Source organism: Pongo pygmaeus, chromosome 2, assembly GCF_028885625.2.
Source record: "Pongo pygmaeus isolate AG05252 chromosome 2, NHGRI_mPonPyg2-v2.0_pri, whole genome shotgun sequence".
NCBI classification, from domain to species: domain Eukaryota; kingdom Metazoa; phylum Chordata; class Mammalia; order Primates; family Hominidae; genus Pongo; species Pongo pygmaeus.
This window is the reverse complement of record NC_085930.1, coordinates 46,213,173-46,230,304: the sequence shown is the minus strand read 5'-3', so window position 1 is coordinate 46,230,304 and position 17,132 is coordinate 46,213,173. Positions and strand designations below refer to the sequence as shown.

Below are 17,132 nucleotides of genomic sequence, written 5' to 3'. Positions count from 1 at the left end.
GTTGAAATCTCTTCAGCCTAGTACTGCCCTATATATATATATCTATCTGCCTTTTAAAAAAATCTATAGATATCTTCAGCATTATTTATTACTTACCTATACAAACATATCGTTCTAGTCAATGTAATAATTTATGTGTATTTCCATGTCTGAGCCCCCATTCCTTACTTGGAACAGTTTCTGTACCTTCTTCTCTACCTGTTCAAATCTTACTTTACTTCCTTATCCTAGTTCAAATCCTACTTTTTTTTTTTTATGTTTCCACTTAGGTTTTTTTTTTTTTTTTTTTAAGATTAATTGAGATATAGTTCACATACCATAAAATTTACCTGTTTAAAGTGTGCAGTCTGGTGATTTTTGGTATATTCAGAGTTGTGCAACCATTGTCACTATCTAATTCTGGAATGTTTTCATTACCTCAAAACGAAACCCTCTACCCATTCACAGTCACTCCTTGTGCCCAGTTCTTCCCAGTTTGTGGCAATGACCAATGTACTTTGTGCTTTTATGTATTTGCCTATTCTGGTCGTTTGATATATGTGGAATACAACACGTGGCCTTTTGTGTCTAGCTTCTTTGTCTTAGCATAATATTTTCAAGGTTCATCCCTGTCATAGCATGTATCAGTCTCTGCCCACTGCATCCTCCACCTCCTGGGATCAAGCCATCTCCACCTCAGCCTCTTGAGTACCTGGGACTACAGGTGTATGCCACCACGCCTGGCTAAGTTTTGTATTTTTTGTAGACACGGGGTTTTGCCGTCTTGCCCAGGCTGGTCTCGAATTCCTGGGCTCAAAGAATCTGCCCACCTCAGCCTCCCAAAGTGCTGGGATTATAGGCATGAGCCACCACGCCCAGCTCATATTAGTTCTTTATTCCTTGTAATTGCCAAATAATATTCCATTGTATGGATCTAACATTTTATTTATCTGTTGTTCAGTTGGTGGACATTGCATTGTTTCTGCTTTTGCATTGTTAGGAATAATGCTGCTGTGAACATTCATGTACAAGTTTTTGTGTGAACATATATTATAGTTCTTTTATATGTATACATCTAGGAGTAAAATTGCTGAGTCATATAATTTCTCCATATTTAACTTTCTAAATAATTGTCAAACTGTTTTACAAAGTGGCTGCACCATTTACGTCCCCACCAGCATGTATGAGGCTTCCAGTTTCCCCACATTGTTACTGTCACCTTTTTCATTTTAGTTCTCTTAGTAGGTGTAAAGTGCTGTCTCATTGTGGTTTCAATTTGCATTTCCCTAATGATAAATGATGTTAAGCATCCTTTTATGTACTTTTCGGCCATTTCTAGTATATTCTTTGGAGAAATGTCTATTCAAATACCTTAGTCATTTAAAAATTGGATTATTTGTACTTTTATTGTTGAGTTATAAAAATTATGTATGTATTCTGGATTTAAGTTCCTTATCAGATATAATTTGCAAGTATTTTCTCCCATTTTCTTAGTTGTTTTTTCAGTTTCTTGATGGTGTCCTTTAAGCAGGGAAGTTTTTAATTTTCATGAAGTCAAATTTACCTGTTTTTTATTTTGTCACTTGAGTTTTTAGTATCATACCTAAGAAACTGTTACCTAACCCAAGGTTCACAAAGACATACTCATATGTTTCCTTCTAAGAGTTTTATAGTTGTAGGTCTTATATGTAGAACTATGATTCATTTTAAGTTAATTTTTCTGTATGGTGTGTGGTGGGAGGGGGGCCCAACTTTATTTTTTGCTAAAGGATAATCATTGTCCAAACAGCATTTATTGGAAAGACTATTCTTTCCCCATTGAATGATCTTGGAACTCTTGTTGAAAAATCACTTGTCCATAAATATAAATGTTTATTCAGCACTCTCAATTCTATTTCACTGATTTATATGTCAGTCCTTATGCCAGTACCACATTGTCTTGATTACTATCGTTTTATAGTAAGTTTGAAGTCCTGTTTTTGAAACTGACCAACAGTTATCTCCTCTGAACTATTACTACCTAACTTAGGCATTGAGTATATGACATCTAATGTATATCATTTGTCTTTATATGGATGTGCCCAATCTCAATGGGCAGATTGTTAATGCTTTTGAGAGATACGGACCATATCTTATACATCTTTGTGTACCCGGCAGTCTTAATCGTAGTAGGTGCTCATTAACTATTTATTGAGAATAATAATTATGCCCAACTGAGTTAATATTTTTTAAATGAAAAATTTCAAACTCAAGGGAAAATGGAGACAAAAATAGAAATAACTACCATGTACTGTTCACCCAGATAAGATAGTTATTAAAAATTTGCCATAGTTGCTTCATTTATCTTACCCTTTTCTTTTTTCACTGAAATATTTTAAAGCAAATTCCAGAGAACATATCATTTTGTGCTTACATATTCAGTTTGCATTTTTTAAAAATGTAAGCCTTTTTTTTTTTCAACATAACCACAGTGCCATTATTACATCCAACAAAAGTAAATATAATTATTTGGTAACACCTAATACCTAGCCCATATTCAAATCTCCTCAAATGTCTAAAAAATGTCATCTTCATTTGTTTTTTGTGAGTCAGAATCCTTGTGTAATATTTGTGATTGTCTCTTTAATGGATTTATTTCTTATTTACTTGGTGAAAACTCAGCAGTACATTTTATCATATATGTTCATGTTCATAGTTCTGAATACTAGCGTACTTGTAAAACCAAATATCTAATTTTATTTCTTAGCCACCTTAGTGAACTTTAGTGAACCCTCCTTAGTGAACCCACCTTAGTGAACCCTCTAACATTTGAGATCTGTGGCGTGTATCTCTTCTTGTGCTTCAGGAACTCTACTTCCCTGACTTCTGTATTTTCAGTGACCCACTCCCACATGAGGCCATTGAAGGGCTATAAACACACTGCATTATTATTTCTTGGTAGTTATGTGATGATCATGAAATGAGTGTGTCTTTGCCAAAGATGACTCAGTGGATTTTGTACCTTTTACATTGTGCTCAGTTAGTGTGTGTATATGTGTGTATGTGTGTGTGTATGTGTATGTGTATGTTAAGAAAAAAATGCTGGTTTTGACCCATAAATTGATTTTATCATCCATTAAGTGAGTCCCAACCTGTGGTTTGAAAAACACTAGTTTGCTGGATAGTCTTCTAGAAAAGTAGTAGAAATTATTATTTCCTTCTGTACATCTTTTAGGTAGGTTTACCAGTTCTATATACTTGTTTCTTTAAGATCATTTTTGAAAATTTAGGGGACTGAAAATTTTGGCTATGAATATATATATAAACATGCACATATTGGACCAGAAAAAGTTTAAAAAGTGATGAACTAGAGTAGGTGATCTCACCATCTGAATAGGCAACTTCTTTGTGTCTGAAACATTCCTTTATGTACTTTTCTCTTCTACATAGGTACGCCGTCATGAAATACACAAATCAAAGAATAGAGCATTAGTACATTGGGAACTCCAAGAAAAAGCTTTGAAGAGAAAATGGAGGAAGCAGAAACCAGAAACTTTAAATCTTGAGAAAAGAAGATTGTCTATCATGAAGGAGGTAATGCTAAACTTCATTAGAGTTAGAAAGAGAAAAAGGAGATAAATAGGGTTCTTTCTTTTTCTTCAATTTGATTCTCATTGGAGAGACTCTAGTAATCACTGCGTTCTTATTCAATAATCTACATGTGGACTTCAAAAAAAGCAACAGAGTGGTGATTGGAGTCTGGTTTGGTGGTTTGAATTCCTGTTCTACTACTTACCAGCTGTGTGACCCTAAGTAAATTATTTAACTTTTCAGCCTGAATTTTCTCATATTTAAAATTATTATTTGCTTGTATTGCTATGAGATTTCAGTGATATAATACTTATAAAGTGAATAGCACAATCTTTGCTTATTCCTCTTTTTGTATATAAGCTGCTATAATTATTTTTCTCAGTAAAGTGATTAGCACCATTTTTTCTTATTCCTCTTTTTATATATAAGCTGCTATAATTATTTTTCTCAGTTTAACAGCAGTGCTGTTAGGTTACTTTGAAAAAAAAATAGTAATGTTGTATGCTTGTCCAACTGAGTAATAAGCAACTTGACTTTGGCTTAACCTTTTTCCAAACGTGGGGTGTTTAGATAAGTAATCAGATATGTAGGGATAAACAATATGGGAAATAAGAGGAAACTACAACAAATAACCTTTTTAAATTTGAGCTGAAGTCACTGTGAAGGAATGTGCTTTGTAGTGTTGCTCCTTGTTCATACTGAAGCTTATGTACAGCACTTAGCTGTCTGACCTTTCACGGCAGCTTTGAATCATACATTTTCTTTTGAGGAATTTGTTAGGCTTTTTATTGAAATAAAGTCTCAGTCTTAGACATCATCAGAAAGAATAATATCTCGCAAATAAATGTTTACATGAGCTTGAGAAAAGAACAGTGGCTTGATTGAGAGAATGCTTCTTTACAGATAAGTATCTTTTGGTGATCTTGGACAAGTTACATACATTTAAATGTCATGTGGTAATTCTCAGTGAAAGGCCTAAAAACACAGATCTCACCATGAAAAAAGGCAGCCTGCTTGGATTGCATCAGACTCTGGGCTTATTTTCCCTTCTCTAGTGGTTCCTGCTCATGTCCTGAATTTCTCATACAAGTTATAGATGTGGTAGAAGTAGGTGTTTAAAGAAGGGTGGTGAGAGACGATGAGTGATGTTTCTTTGGCTTCTTTTTGTAGATCTGTTGCCTCAGGCACTAGTATGGTGGTTCTCAACTCTCACTGCACATTAGAATCAGTCAGCGTCAAGAAGCTCCATTAAAAAAATATATAACAGCTGGGTGTGGCAGCTCATGCCTGTAATCCCAGCATTTTGGGAGGCCAAGGCGGGCAGATCACCTGAGGTCAGGAGTTCAAGACCAGCCTGGCCAACATGGTGAAACCCCATCTCTACAAAAATACAGAAATTAGCTGGGCATGATGGCGGGTGCCTGTAATCCCAGCTACTTGGGAGGCTGAGAGGGGGAGAATTGCTTGAACCTGGGAGGCGGAGGTTGCAGTGAGCCGAGATTGGTCCATTGCACTCCAGCCTGTCTCAAAAACAACAACAGCAAAACCAAGAAAAAAAACCCTAAAGATTAGCTGGGTACAGTGGCAGGTGCCTGTAGTCCCAGCTACTCAGGAGGCTGAGGCAGGAGAATCGCTTGAATCTGGTTTGCAGTGAGCTGAGATCGTGCCACTGCACTCCAGCCTGGGCAACAGTCTCTCTCTCTCTCTCTCTCTCTCTCTCTCTCTCTCTCTCTCTCTCTCTCTCTCTCTATATATATATATATCTATATCTGGACTCTATACCCAGAGATTCAGATTTAGTTGACCTAGGATGTGACCCCATGTAGGTGTTTTTTAGACAGTTCCTATGTAATTTGAATGTGCTGCAGGGGTTGAGCACCTCAGCTGTCATCAGGATTCAGGTATTTTCTCTCTACCAGCATATCTTGGGATAATTTCCTGTCAGTGCTTAGACATCTACTTTTTCTTTTTGATGGCCAGTAGCATATAGATGTACCACAATTTGTTTATCCTGTGCTTTATTGGTGAACACTTAGGTTGTGTATTAGAGTACAGTTTAAGCTTCTGGAAATAAAAAAATACCCTCCTATATATTTTGCTTTAAACAAACAAATTTGTTTCTGTTTATGAAACAGTTGAGAGGAAAGTGGTAGCTGGTAGGGAACTCTGCAGTCCTTTATTACACAGCTTCTGTCTCTGAATACAAAACGGCCATAGCAGCTTCCTTCAGCTATATGCCAGCCAGCAGGAAACAGGAAGAACAGTGCATGCTACTCCTATTACATGTCACCCAGAAGTTCTGGCATATATCCTGTTGGCCAGAAAGTCATCGCATGGCCATTCCCACCTACAAAGATGGTTGGGAAATCTAGCTATGTAATTGGCTAAGATGCAGGAGTTCTGCTGTTAAAGGAGAAACCAAAAGAACATTGCTGGTTACTTAAGTAGTACTGTCAGTTACCCACAGATTGTTTTCTACCTTGCTACTATCAATAATGTAATAAATATCCTTGAAAATGTTTTTGGGTACACATATAAGTATATTTTTAGGATAAATTCTTAAAGGTAGAATTGCTTAGTCAATGGATATGTGCATCTTTTATTTCAATGTTGGTAAATTGCAATGTCTCTGTTTAAGGGATGCAGTGGACAAAAGGAAGAAGCCTCCTTAGACATATTCACATAAGCTTCATCATTATGTATTAAAGCTAACAGGACCCATCCACCTGAAGCTGGACTCCTAGATTAACATAAATTAAGATAAAGCTCTTTGGCCAGCATAAACTTAGATTTCATTTGCTGTAAGATGTACCCATGCCATGGGAATCAAGCAAATTAGGGTTCCCCCTCACTCATGGAGAGGGAGGCTTTCAAAAAGATCTTATAAATCCCCAAAATGTAATAACTCCTAAAGTCTCTTTGTAATTTCCCAATTCTACCTGATGTCTGTTGCCATGGTACAAAAGGGCTAAGATGACGAGTTTCTGATAATGTCTTTTTTTTTGCAGAGACTGGGATCCTTTGAAAATCCAACATGTTTACCACCACTTACAGGTTTAAGTTTGTGCTCTGCAAACTCATTTGAGGAGTAATAGATAGAGTTAAGCTTGTAGAGATCAGTTTACCTGTCAAATGGATGGGCTTTATGAGAGGAGTTATAAATCTAGAAAGAAGAAGTAAAAGCCAATACATTGATCTTTGACCACTCAAACCATTTTTCCCAAGGGCAGGGACTAAACAGGGGTGTCCAATCTTTTGGCTTCCCTGGGGCACACTGGAAGAAGAAGAATTGTCTTGGGCCACACATAAAATAAACTAACATTAATGATAGCTGAGCTAAAAAAAAAAAAAAAAAAGTTGTAAAAAAAAATCTCATAATGTTTTAAGAAAGTTTACACATTTGTGTTAGGCCACATTCAAAGCCGTCCTGAGCCACAGGTTGGACAAGCTTGGACTAGCAGAAGGTGACAGATAATGGTTTTTACATGAGACCTCATTATAATCAATATCAGGTCTTAGTATGGTTATAAGATTATTTATAATCTTCATGTGTCAATTCCATCTCTTTATTTTGATAGGTCAATGCTTTTGAAAAAATAGTAAACTCTTAAAATTATTATTAGGAAATGAGCTTTGTGTAATTTTTCTGGTATAGTGGAAGATTATACTCATTCATTCACATTCTTTCCTAAGCTCGTAATTGCTTGTACTTGCAAGATGGCTAAGCAGGAATAGAAATTTGGTTTGTGGGATAATATAAGTTATAGCAAAATTCTCAAACATCTCTAGAGTGGTATATAGGTTTTCAGTGTTTCCATATCCATCTACCACCCCTGTAGGGCTGGGGAAGGGTTGTTGACTGGGACTGGACTTTCAGTCTTCTGGGTCTAATGTGCTCTTGACCTGATACCATTCCAAAGCTTACTCTTTGTAGAAGGAATACATTCAGGGCTTTCTTCTCACTGAGTCAGCCAACCTGCTTGGCTATAGCGGGGGAAAAAGGGGAAAAATTAAGAATGTGACTCTTGCTATTTTTCTTTCTGTGTCCTAAAACAATAACTGAGGTCACATTATGTATGTATTTGATTCCGTAGTATAGAGAAATTCTGGTAAGAGTATTTGTTACCAGATATTTTATCAATTTGAGTCAGTGTTGGAAACTGAGCAGTTTCCAGGTACTTTTTAACTTGAGAATGCCATCTGGTGGTGGTGCCGAGAGAATTATCTGGCTTTTACTCCAGCCTGTGGCCTTACTTATAATTATGAAAGTTCCTAAGTTGAAAGTGCATAATCAGAGGCACTACTGTAATGTAACTTTTTGTGTTCCTACCTCTCCAGGGTAAAAAACTGATTTGTTTTTAAACACAGAAGCCTCACATTTTTTGTTTAATCCTGAAACTCATATCTTATGTCATGTTTTTAAAGTTGTAGGTCATGACTTGACACATTAGTGGATTACATTAGTGGATTCTGAATTCACTCTAGTGGTTGAAACACCTCTAAGTTTATGGCTCAAAGATTCATATCTTTAATCTGTGTTTTTCAAACTATGGATTATAATTTGTTAATGAATTGTGAAGTGAGTTGCTGCCAACATTTAAAAAATAGAATAGAAATTAACAAAATATCAGTGGTTCTCATGGAGCAAGGTTAATTAAAACTTTTATTTTGTATATATACCCACAAATATATATGTATATGTATATAAATATATATATTTGTGTGTATGTAAATGTCGTGGGTCACAATTGTGAGTATTTCTTACTTTGGATTGCAGTCAGGTATTTGAAAGCCACTAATTATTGTCTTAGCCCCATCTACTGGTACTTAAGGATATCACTACTGAAGGATTTTAGGAAGGTAGCCTATGGTTATTTTCATGCTCCAGGCCTTTTTATGGTCTTTTCCTTTGCGATTTGAAAAGTAAATATATGTTTATCTGAATAATAATATTTGTCATTAACACATGTTTAGATTCTTTCTGATCAATACCAGATGCAAGATGTGTTGGAGAAATCTGATCATCTAATAGCTGCAGCAAAAGAGCTGTTTCCTCGTAGGCGCACAGGTATTCAATTCAAACAAAAGCTTCTCTTTTTTATTAACTGTAGCCCACAATTGACTATTTGGAAGAATTTAAAGTCCTTTCTTAGGCATCATATTATTTATATTACAAGTATTGTAGGGTGGATTTACAAGGGTTGTTAGGGTTAGAGTCATTATAATCTGTTTCCTTTCCACTAAGAAAATTAACTACTTGTATTACAAATAATTCAGCTAAGGAAAAGTAAATTGTTTTAATCTACTAAAATATGGTGTAAAGTACAGGATTTTGTAATTTTAAAATGTGACTTGAGTAAAGCTTAATTTGAAACCTAAAGCAACTTCAGTCTTTCTTTAAAAGGAACTTTGCCTCTTGTCAGATACACGCATTATTTATTTTAATGTATGTGTAGTTCATTGTTTATCCCAATCTTCTAGAAACATCATTGGTTTTTCATGTAAGGTTTGAATTCTGGTTTGGCAATTTATTAGTGTTACTCTGGGCTAGTTACTTAATGTCTGTGAGTTTCAGTTTACTGATCTGTAAAATAGTAATAGTACTTCTAGGGTTTTATGAGAGTAAAATGAGTTAATATATGTAAGTACGTTTAGAACAGTGCCTGGCATATAGTAAGCACTACATTAATGTGAGGTGCTGTTTAAGATTTTCATATGATGATGCAAACCAATGGCAGTATAGAGCTTGTGAAGTCAAGTTAATTAAATGAAACAAATCATCACAACTTCTTTTCCTTTTGCAGGGTTTCCAAATATAACAGTGGCTCCTGATTCCTCTCAGGGTCCCATTGTGGTAAATCAAGACCCTATCACCCAATCTATCTTTAATGAGTCTGTCATAGAACCTCAGGTAATGTGTTCTACTCACAGCTATAACACTCATGCTGAAAGGAAGTTTAAGTTGATAGAGGCCTTGTGGTAAATATTTTAAAAGTTTAAATATCAACAAGTGCTAGTTGTGGTTGCTAGATTTGCTCTTACTTAAGTGTATTGCACTTTCTGTGAGTAATGTTTGTACCAAACAAGACTGGATAATAATAGCTAAAATTTATTGAGTGCTTACCTAGTAGGTGTATATACTGTTATTATCCCCATTTGGCAGATGAAGAAATTGAAGCTGAGAAAAATTAAGTGACTTGGCCAAGATCACATAGTTTGCATCAGAGATGGGATTCAAATCTAGGCCATGTGGCTCCACAAGACTGCCACCATCGATCATTATGGAAACAGCAGGGAGTCTTTCCACTTGGAGTCAGGTGGATCTACTTACTAGCTGTTTGATCTTGAGCTGATTTCTTAAAATATCTGGGTGGGCTCAGAATGTGTTTTGCTTCTTTGTTTTTTGTTAAATGGGACTAGAATGGACCTGGTATCGTTGTTGCATGGATCAGGTGAGATAAGTTATGTAATAGTACTTTGTAAATGTTAGTCTCTTTAATGTATTAGGATATTTAAAAAATAGCTTCCCAAGAAACTTGCAATTTATCAACTAGTTATATGAGAGAATTGTATTGCAGTAGTAAAACATTATTTAGCTGTATTCTAACCTAATGGGAATTCTTAATTAATTAAAATGTTTAGAATTTTGAGATAGTAAACTTTTTTTAAGGCCCATGAATAATTTAATACTAAAATAAAACAACTTATGCATGACTAGGACTCAGTACCTGTTTAATGAAATTTCCTAAGTTATAGTTTCTATGAAAAAAGAAGAGAATCATCAATTAGAGGGATATTCCTAGGGAGTTGGCAAGGTCCAGAATCATAAAAGATATATTAATTATATTGTTTCATACTTCCAAATGCAATTAAGTAAAATGTTACACATATTTTAAATAGCCAAAAACCTTTTGCCATATTTCCAGGCAAAAACCATTTATGTTTTGGCACTTAATGAGAAGTTAGCTTTCAGATAGTTGGAAATGTAATCACCCTAGAATATCTTATTGCTGTAGTATGTTCAACTGAAGATTTTACTTTTATTTAAATAAATCATATAGTGAAGTGTGCCCTATTTATTTCAGTCATACTTTAAGCACTTTTTCAGTTAATTGGAGCCTGGAAACAAGTACACGTTGTATTCCAGCAACATGGAATAAAGCAGTCAGATTTTATTCTGTTGAAGAGTCCATTCTCACACCTGAGCCGATTACCCTTAATACAGCAGTAGAATTTCAAATTAATGTTACTGATACAACTAATTTACCTACCCGGTTTAAGTTCTTTCTCAATTTACAGCTGATAGCAGATGAAAAACAGTGATGTGAGCCTTTCATAGCAGAGGTAGCAGAGAAAAATGGCGGTGAGGGAGGAGAGAGAGGACACCTGAATAGATAAGCAGAGGACCACTATACATCAGAAAGGAAATTGGTGTTGCTATAGATAATCTTGAGTCACCAAGAAAAAATGAAATTATAACTGCATTACTTAAGTTCTGTGGGTCCTAGTTTCTTCATCCATATAAGAATTAGTGAGACTAAACCTACTCACTTATTCATCATGTAATATTTCAGATCATGCACTAGATGCTAAGATACATAGATGATTAAGGCATGTCTCTATCATTGGATTAGGGAAGTAGCAGGAGTTGAGGTTAGAGAGACAAGTAGGACCTAGGTCCTGAAGGACTAAGGACTGGAAAGTAAAAGTAGAGCCACTGAAGGATTTTGAAGAGTGGAGTCATGATGAGATCCAGTATAGTGTGGAAGATGGATTGGGGAGGGACAAGACTAGACAGAGGTTCTGGTTAGAAGACTTAGGTGGGCATCTTAGTGAGAAGTGGTGGGGGCCTGACCCAAAGCCGTGCCAATAGGGAAGGAAATAGAGGAGAACAGGGATAGACTTGAGAGTGGTTAAAATGAGGTAGAGTTGGCAGGATTGGGTGGCCGATAGGACAGGACAAGTGAGAAAGAAGGATAACTCCTCATTTGCTGGCTTGAGCATTTGAGTAGATGGTGACAGTATTCATGATCTTAGGTAATATTGGCAGGAACAAAGTTTCTGGAAGAATGGTAGGAGGGGTTAGAAAGCTGTTCAGCTTGGACCTATTGAGTAGGGATATATATATTTTTTCTTTTTTGAGACAGGGTCTTGCTGTGTTACCCAGGCTGGAATTCAGTGGCACAATCATGATTCACTGCAGCCTCTGCCTCCTGGGCTCAAGCAATCCTCCTGCCTCAGCCTCTTGAGTAGCTGAGACCACAGGTGAACGCCACCACGCCTGCCTAATTTTTGTATTTTTGGTAGAGACAGGGTTTTGCCATGTTGCCCAAGCTGGTCTCAAATTTCTGGACTCATGTGATCCTCCTTGCCTTGGCCTCTTAAAATGCTGGGATTATAGGAATGAGCCACTGTGCCTGGCCAGGATGGGGATATCTTACAGTCAGTTGATATGAATATCAAGGGCTTAGGACAGATCTGGGTGTGAAGAAAGAGGTTTGGAAATTAATAGCATTTCATTTGTAATTACAGCTTTGGAATTAGATAAAAACATTAGAAAGTGGATCAGATGAGGGGAGAAAAGGTTGATATAGGCCTTGTGGTAAATATTTTAAAAGTTTAAATATCAACAAATGCTAGTTGTGGTTGCTAGATTTGCTCTTACTTAAGCGTATTGCACTTTCTGTGAGTAACGTTTGTACCAAACAAGACTGGATAATAATAGCTAAAATGTATTGAGTGCTTACTTAGTAGGTATGATGTGACTTGAGTCACATCAGATATAAGGAAAGGGTAGAAAAATAAGATCAGTAAAGGAGATTGGGAAGGAATGGCCAGAAGAGAAGGAGAAAATCTAAGAAAATACAGTATTGTGGGAGTTAAAAGAAGTGTATCAAGTAGATTTTTTCTGTTTTTTTTTTTTTTTGAGACAGGGTCTCACTCTGTTGCCGAGGCTGGAATGCAGTGGCACGATCACAACTCACTGCAGCCTCGACCTTCTTGGGCTCAGGTTATTCTCCCTCCTCAGCCTCCTGAGTAGCTGAGACTACAGGCGTGGGCTACCTCACTTGGCAAATTTTTAAATTTTTTTGTAGAGACATGGTTTAGCCATGTTGTTCAGGCTGGTCTTCAACAGCTGGGCTCAAGTGATCCACCCACCTTGGCCTCTCAAAGTGCTAGAGTTTTAGGCATGAGCCACCACACCTGGCCAAGTGGATTTTAAAGGAAAGAAATGAGTGGTCAGAAAAGTAAGGGAAGGCAAAGACAGAAATATCCATTTGATTTAGGAATAAGTGTGTTGAGGTTGACCTTGTAGAGAGCAGTTTGAGTGGAGCAATAGGGCAGAAGCAAAGTTGCAGGGCATAGGTGTTGAGTGAGGAGGGTGGAACAACTCTTTCAAGAAGTTTGGTGGTAGAAGAAAGAAGATATATGTAGCTTAAGGTAAGTATAGGGTCAGGTTAAGATGGGAGAGGCTTGCTCACATTTAAATGTTGGTGAACTGAAGCCACTACAGAGAGAGATGTTGAAAATGTGGTAGAGAGATAAGATAATTGATAGGAGTGGAAGGATGTAAGAGGATTTGTGTTCTACAACATGTGGAGGGCTTAGGAGGAGGGACCTCTCTTCTGTTATGACATAAAAAAAAAAAAAAGTCTGAGTATATATATAATCAACTTGTGCTATTTTTATTGTTGTGTTGAGACAGGCTCTTAATGATGTGGATGGTGAAGAAGAAGGAACTGTTACTAGCCAGTCAGGAGAAAGTGAGAATGAGAATGAGTTGGATAACTCTCTAAACTCTCAGTCTAACACGAATACAGACAGGTATGTGTATATGGCATAAATATTTACAACTCTTAGCTTTTTTCCATAGCCATTTCAATGTTTGCCTATTGCATCATTTTGTATTAAGTGGGAGTTTATTTTTATTTAAAAATTTGTTTATTTTGATATTTTAAAATAATTTGCAGGGATAATATAAAAAGCTGTTATATACTCTTTACTCAGATTCATCAATTATTAACATTTTCCACATTTCTTTTACCATTTTATCTCCTTTTCTGAGTATGCACACACGTATGCATGTACATGTGCACCCGTCACCTGAGTAATATACATTATATCCAATATGTAGTTTTTTATCCCCCACCTACCCCCCCCGCCCTCCCCCTTCTGAGTCTCCAAAGTCTGTTATATCAGTCTGTATGCCTTTACATACCCATAGCTTAGCTCCTTAGCAAGTAAGAACATGTGGTATTTGGTTTTCCATTCCTCAGTTACTTCATTTAGAATAATGGTCTCCAGCTCCATCCAAATTGTTGCAAAATACATTATTATTATTATTTTGTGTGTGTGTGTGTGGCTGAGTAGTATTCCATGGTGTGTCTATACCACATTTTCTTTATCCACTCATTGGTCGTTGGGCACTTAGTCAACTGCAAAAATATGGAACCAACCTAACATACATTTTTAAAGAATTATTTGGAAGTAAGTTGCATGCTTCATGTTCCTTTATCCCTAAATACTTCAGTGTGTTGTTCCCAAGAAAAAGAGCATTCATTCAGATAAAATCACAGTACAATGATCACAATCAGGAAATTACATTGATTTAACACTATTATCTAATCCATAGACCTTATTTAGATTTCTCCAGTTGTCACAATAATGTTTATTTTGTTTTTTGGATGATTGAAGAACTAATCGTAATCACTTATTATATTTAGTTTTCATGTCTTTTCATTTAAAAAAAAACTTGGAATCTTCTAAAATCTAATCTTAGTGTTTCTTTGCCTTTTATGACATTTTTATAATTTTGAAGAAGTACAGGGCAGTTATTTTACAGAATTCCCTCTAACTTGACTTTGTCTTATAATTTCTTCATTATTAGACTCAGCTTACTTATGCATTTTGGGCAGGAATACCCCTAAAGTGATGCTAAGTCCTCAATGCATCATATCAAGAGGCAGTGATACCTTGGTTTAGTTATTGGTGCTGTTAACTTTCATCATTTGGTTACAGTGATGTCTGCCACGTTCCTTCAATGGATTATACTGTCTTATCTTTTATTTATTTTGATGTTTATTTTTCACATATTTGGGAGCTTTTTCAAGTAATTCCTGTTTCCTTTTAACGTATCTTCTTTAACGTTTAATTTCTGGCACAACATAGCTCTTATTATACTTTCTCTTCCCTGGAATCAACCATTTTTTCAAGAATCCTTAGCTCATTTTATTAAAGAAGGGTGTTGAGAAACCAAGCTCTAAGCATTAGATGTGTTTATTGCACTTGGCGGTCATTGTTTTTAGACCAACAGATACATATATATGCACACATACATATATATACCTATAGTCATATGTATATGAACATATCTATATTAGTATCTAGTTTTCTGTCTATTTAGCTATAAATCATGAATTTACAGTGATACCTCCAAGTCCAATTTAACACTATTGGTTTTATCTTGGTCCTCTTATTCCATATTTGTATCACTCTTCTTTAACACTGAGCAGCATGTCTCCAAACATTACACAAGTATATTTATTCATATTCAATCCTGCAATACATAGAAAATAGTTTTGGAATTGCTGCCCCCATACTACTGCAAAAATAAACCTGCTAAGTAGAGTTCAAGATTGTTTGCAGATTTCTAGAAGGTTATTGTATTCATTTGAAATATAATTAGGTTCATTTGCTTCTATTTGTATTCAATTTTAGGTTTTTCCCTCTCTTTTTGACAAAATTATACAAAAAGCTGTTTTCAGGGTAGTGTCACCATCCCCTATCCCTTCTAACTAGTTCCCGTCTACACTTACCCTTGTAGGTGATCAGTTTCCTTAGTTTTTAAATTTATTCTTTCTGTGTTTCTTTTTATAAATGTAAGCAGATATATATATATATATATATCCTTATTTTCTCTTCTTATATAAAAGATAACATACTCCTTATTTTCTCTTCTTATATAAAAGATAACGTACTATATTTGCTTTTATTTTACTTTAATTGACAATAAATGTGCATATTCATGAGGTACATAGATGTTTTGATACATATAATGTATAGTGATCAGATTGGGGTAATTAACATGTCCATCTATATTTGCTTTTACCACTTAATAATATATCCTGGAAATCTCCCCATAGCTGTTCATAAGTTTACAGAGATATTTTTTTCTTCATTTTTATAATAAAATGAAACAGTTGCATAGTACTAAATTGTGTGAATGTACCGTAGTTTATTTGACCATTCTCATATTCATATATATGTATATATATATATGGTCATTTAGGTTATTTTCAGTATTTTATTTTATTTTTCATTTTTTGAGATGGAGTCATTCTGTTGCCCAGGCTGGAGTGCAGTGTCGCCATCTTGGCTCACTGCAACCTCCACATCCCAGGTTCAAGTGATTCTCCTGCCTCAGCCTCCCAAGTAACTGAATTACAGGCATGCGCCACCAGGCTTGGCTAATTTTGTATTTTTATTAGAGACTACATTGTTCAGCTCCCACTTAAAAGCGGGACATGCGGTGTTTTGTTTTCTGCGTTAGTTTGCTGAGGATAATGGCATCCAGCTCCATCCATGTCCCTGCAAAGGACATGATTTAATTCCTTTTATGGCTGCATAGTATTCCATGTTTTATTATTAAATTAACTAGAGAGAACTGGCATCTTTATGACGTTGAATTTTGCTATTCAAGAACACAGTATATTTTTCCATTTGTTAAAAGGTCTGCTGCTTTCTTCAGAGCTGTCAGGCATAGATGTTTAAGTCTGATGAAGCTGTGCCCACAGCCACCCCTTCTCCCAGGTGCTCTGTCCCAGGGAGATGGGGGTTTTATTTATAAGTCCCTGACTGGGGCTGCTGCCTTTTTTTCAGAGATGTCCTGCCCATTGAGGAGAAATCTGGCAGTCTGGCCGCAGCAGCTTTGCTGAGCTTTGGTAGGCTCTACCCAGTTTGAACTTCCTGGTGGCTTTGTTTACACTGTGAGTGTAAAACCACCTACTCAAGCCTCAGCAATGGCGGATGCCCCTTCCCCCACCAAGCTCGAGTGTCCCAGGTCGATCTCAGATTGCTGCTGTGCAGGCAGCGAGAATTTCAAGCCAGTGGATCTTAGTTTGCTGGGCTCCGTGGGGGTAGGACCCGCTGAGCCAGACCACTTGGCTCCCTGGCTTCAGCCCCCTTTCCAGGGGAGTGAACAGTTCTGTCTCTCTGGCGTTCTAGGCGCCACTGTGGTATGGAAAAAAAAAAAAAAAACCAAAACAAAACTCCTGTAGCTAGTTTGGTGTCTGCCCAAACGGCCCCCTAGTTTTATGCTTGAAACCCGGGACCCTGCTGGAGTAGGCACTGGAGGGAATCTCTTGGCCCGCAGGTTGCGAAGACCGTGGGAAAAACACAGTATCTGGGCCAGAGTGCAAGGTTCCTCAGGCTCAGTCCCTCCTGGCTTCCCTTGGGTAGGGGAGACTTTAACACTTTATGGTCAATATTAGACAGATCAATGAGAGAAAATTAAAAAGGATATTCAGGACTTGAACTCAGCTCTGGACCAAGCAGACTTAATAGACATCTACAGAATGGTCCAC

At 36.5% G+C, this 17,132-nt stretch overlaps 1 protein-coding gene across 10 annotated transcripts in view; it reads left to right on the top strand.

Moving 5' to 3' along the window:
* SPICE1 (spindle and centriole associated protein 1) overlaps positions 1-17,132 on the top strand; it is a 67,411-nt gene that overhangs the window by 8,678 nt on the left and 41,601 nt on the right. For 8 of the 10 annotated variants that reach the window (XR_010125679.1, XM_054480667.2, XM_063661642.1 and 5 more), the window contains exons 4-7: positions 3,409-3,552; positions 8,524-8,617; positions 9,354-9,460; positions 13,256-13,374. Coding sequence is in view for 9 of the 10 variants with exons in the window: in XM_054480667.2 (XP_054336642.1) it covers positions 3,409-3,552; positions 8,524-8,617; positions 9,354-9,460; positions 13,256-13,374 (464 nt within the window). In the remaining variant the exon portion in view is untranslated. The remainder of the gene's footprint in view (positions 1-3,408; positions 3,553-8,523; positions 8,618-9,353; positions 9,461-13,255; positions 13,375-17,132) is intronic. The other 2 variants (XM_063661644.1, XM_054480672.1) reach the window with 1 other exon arrangement.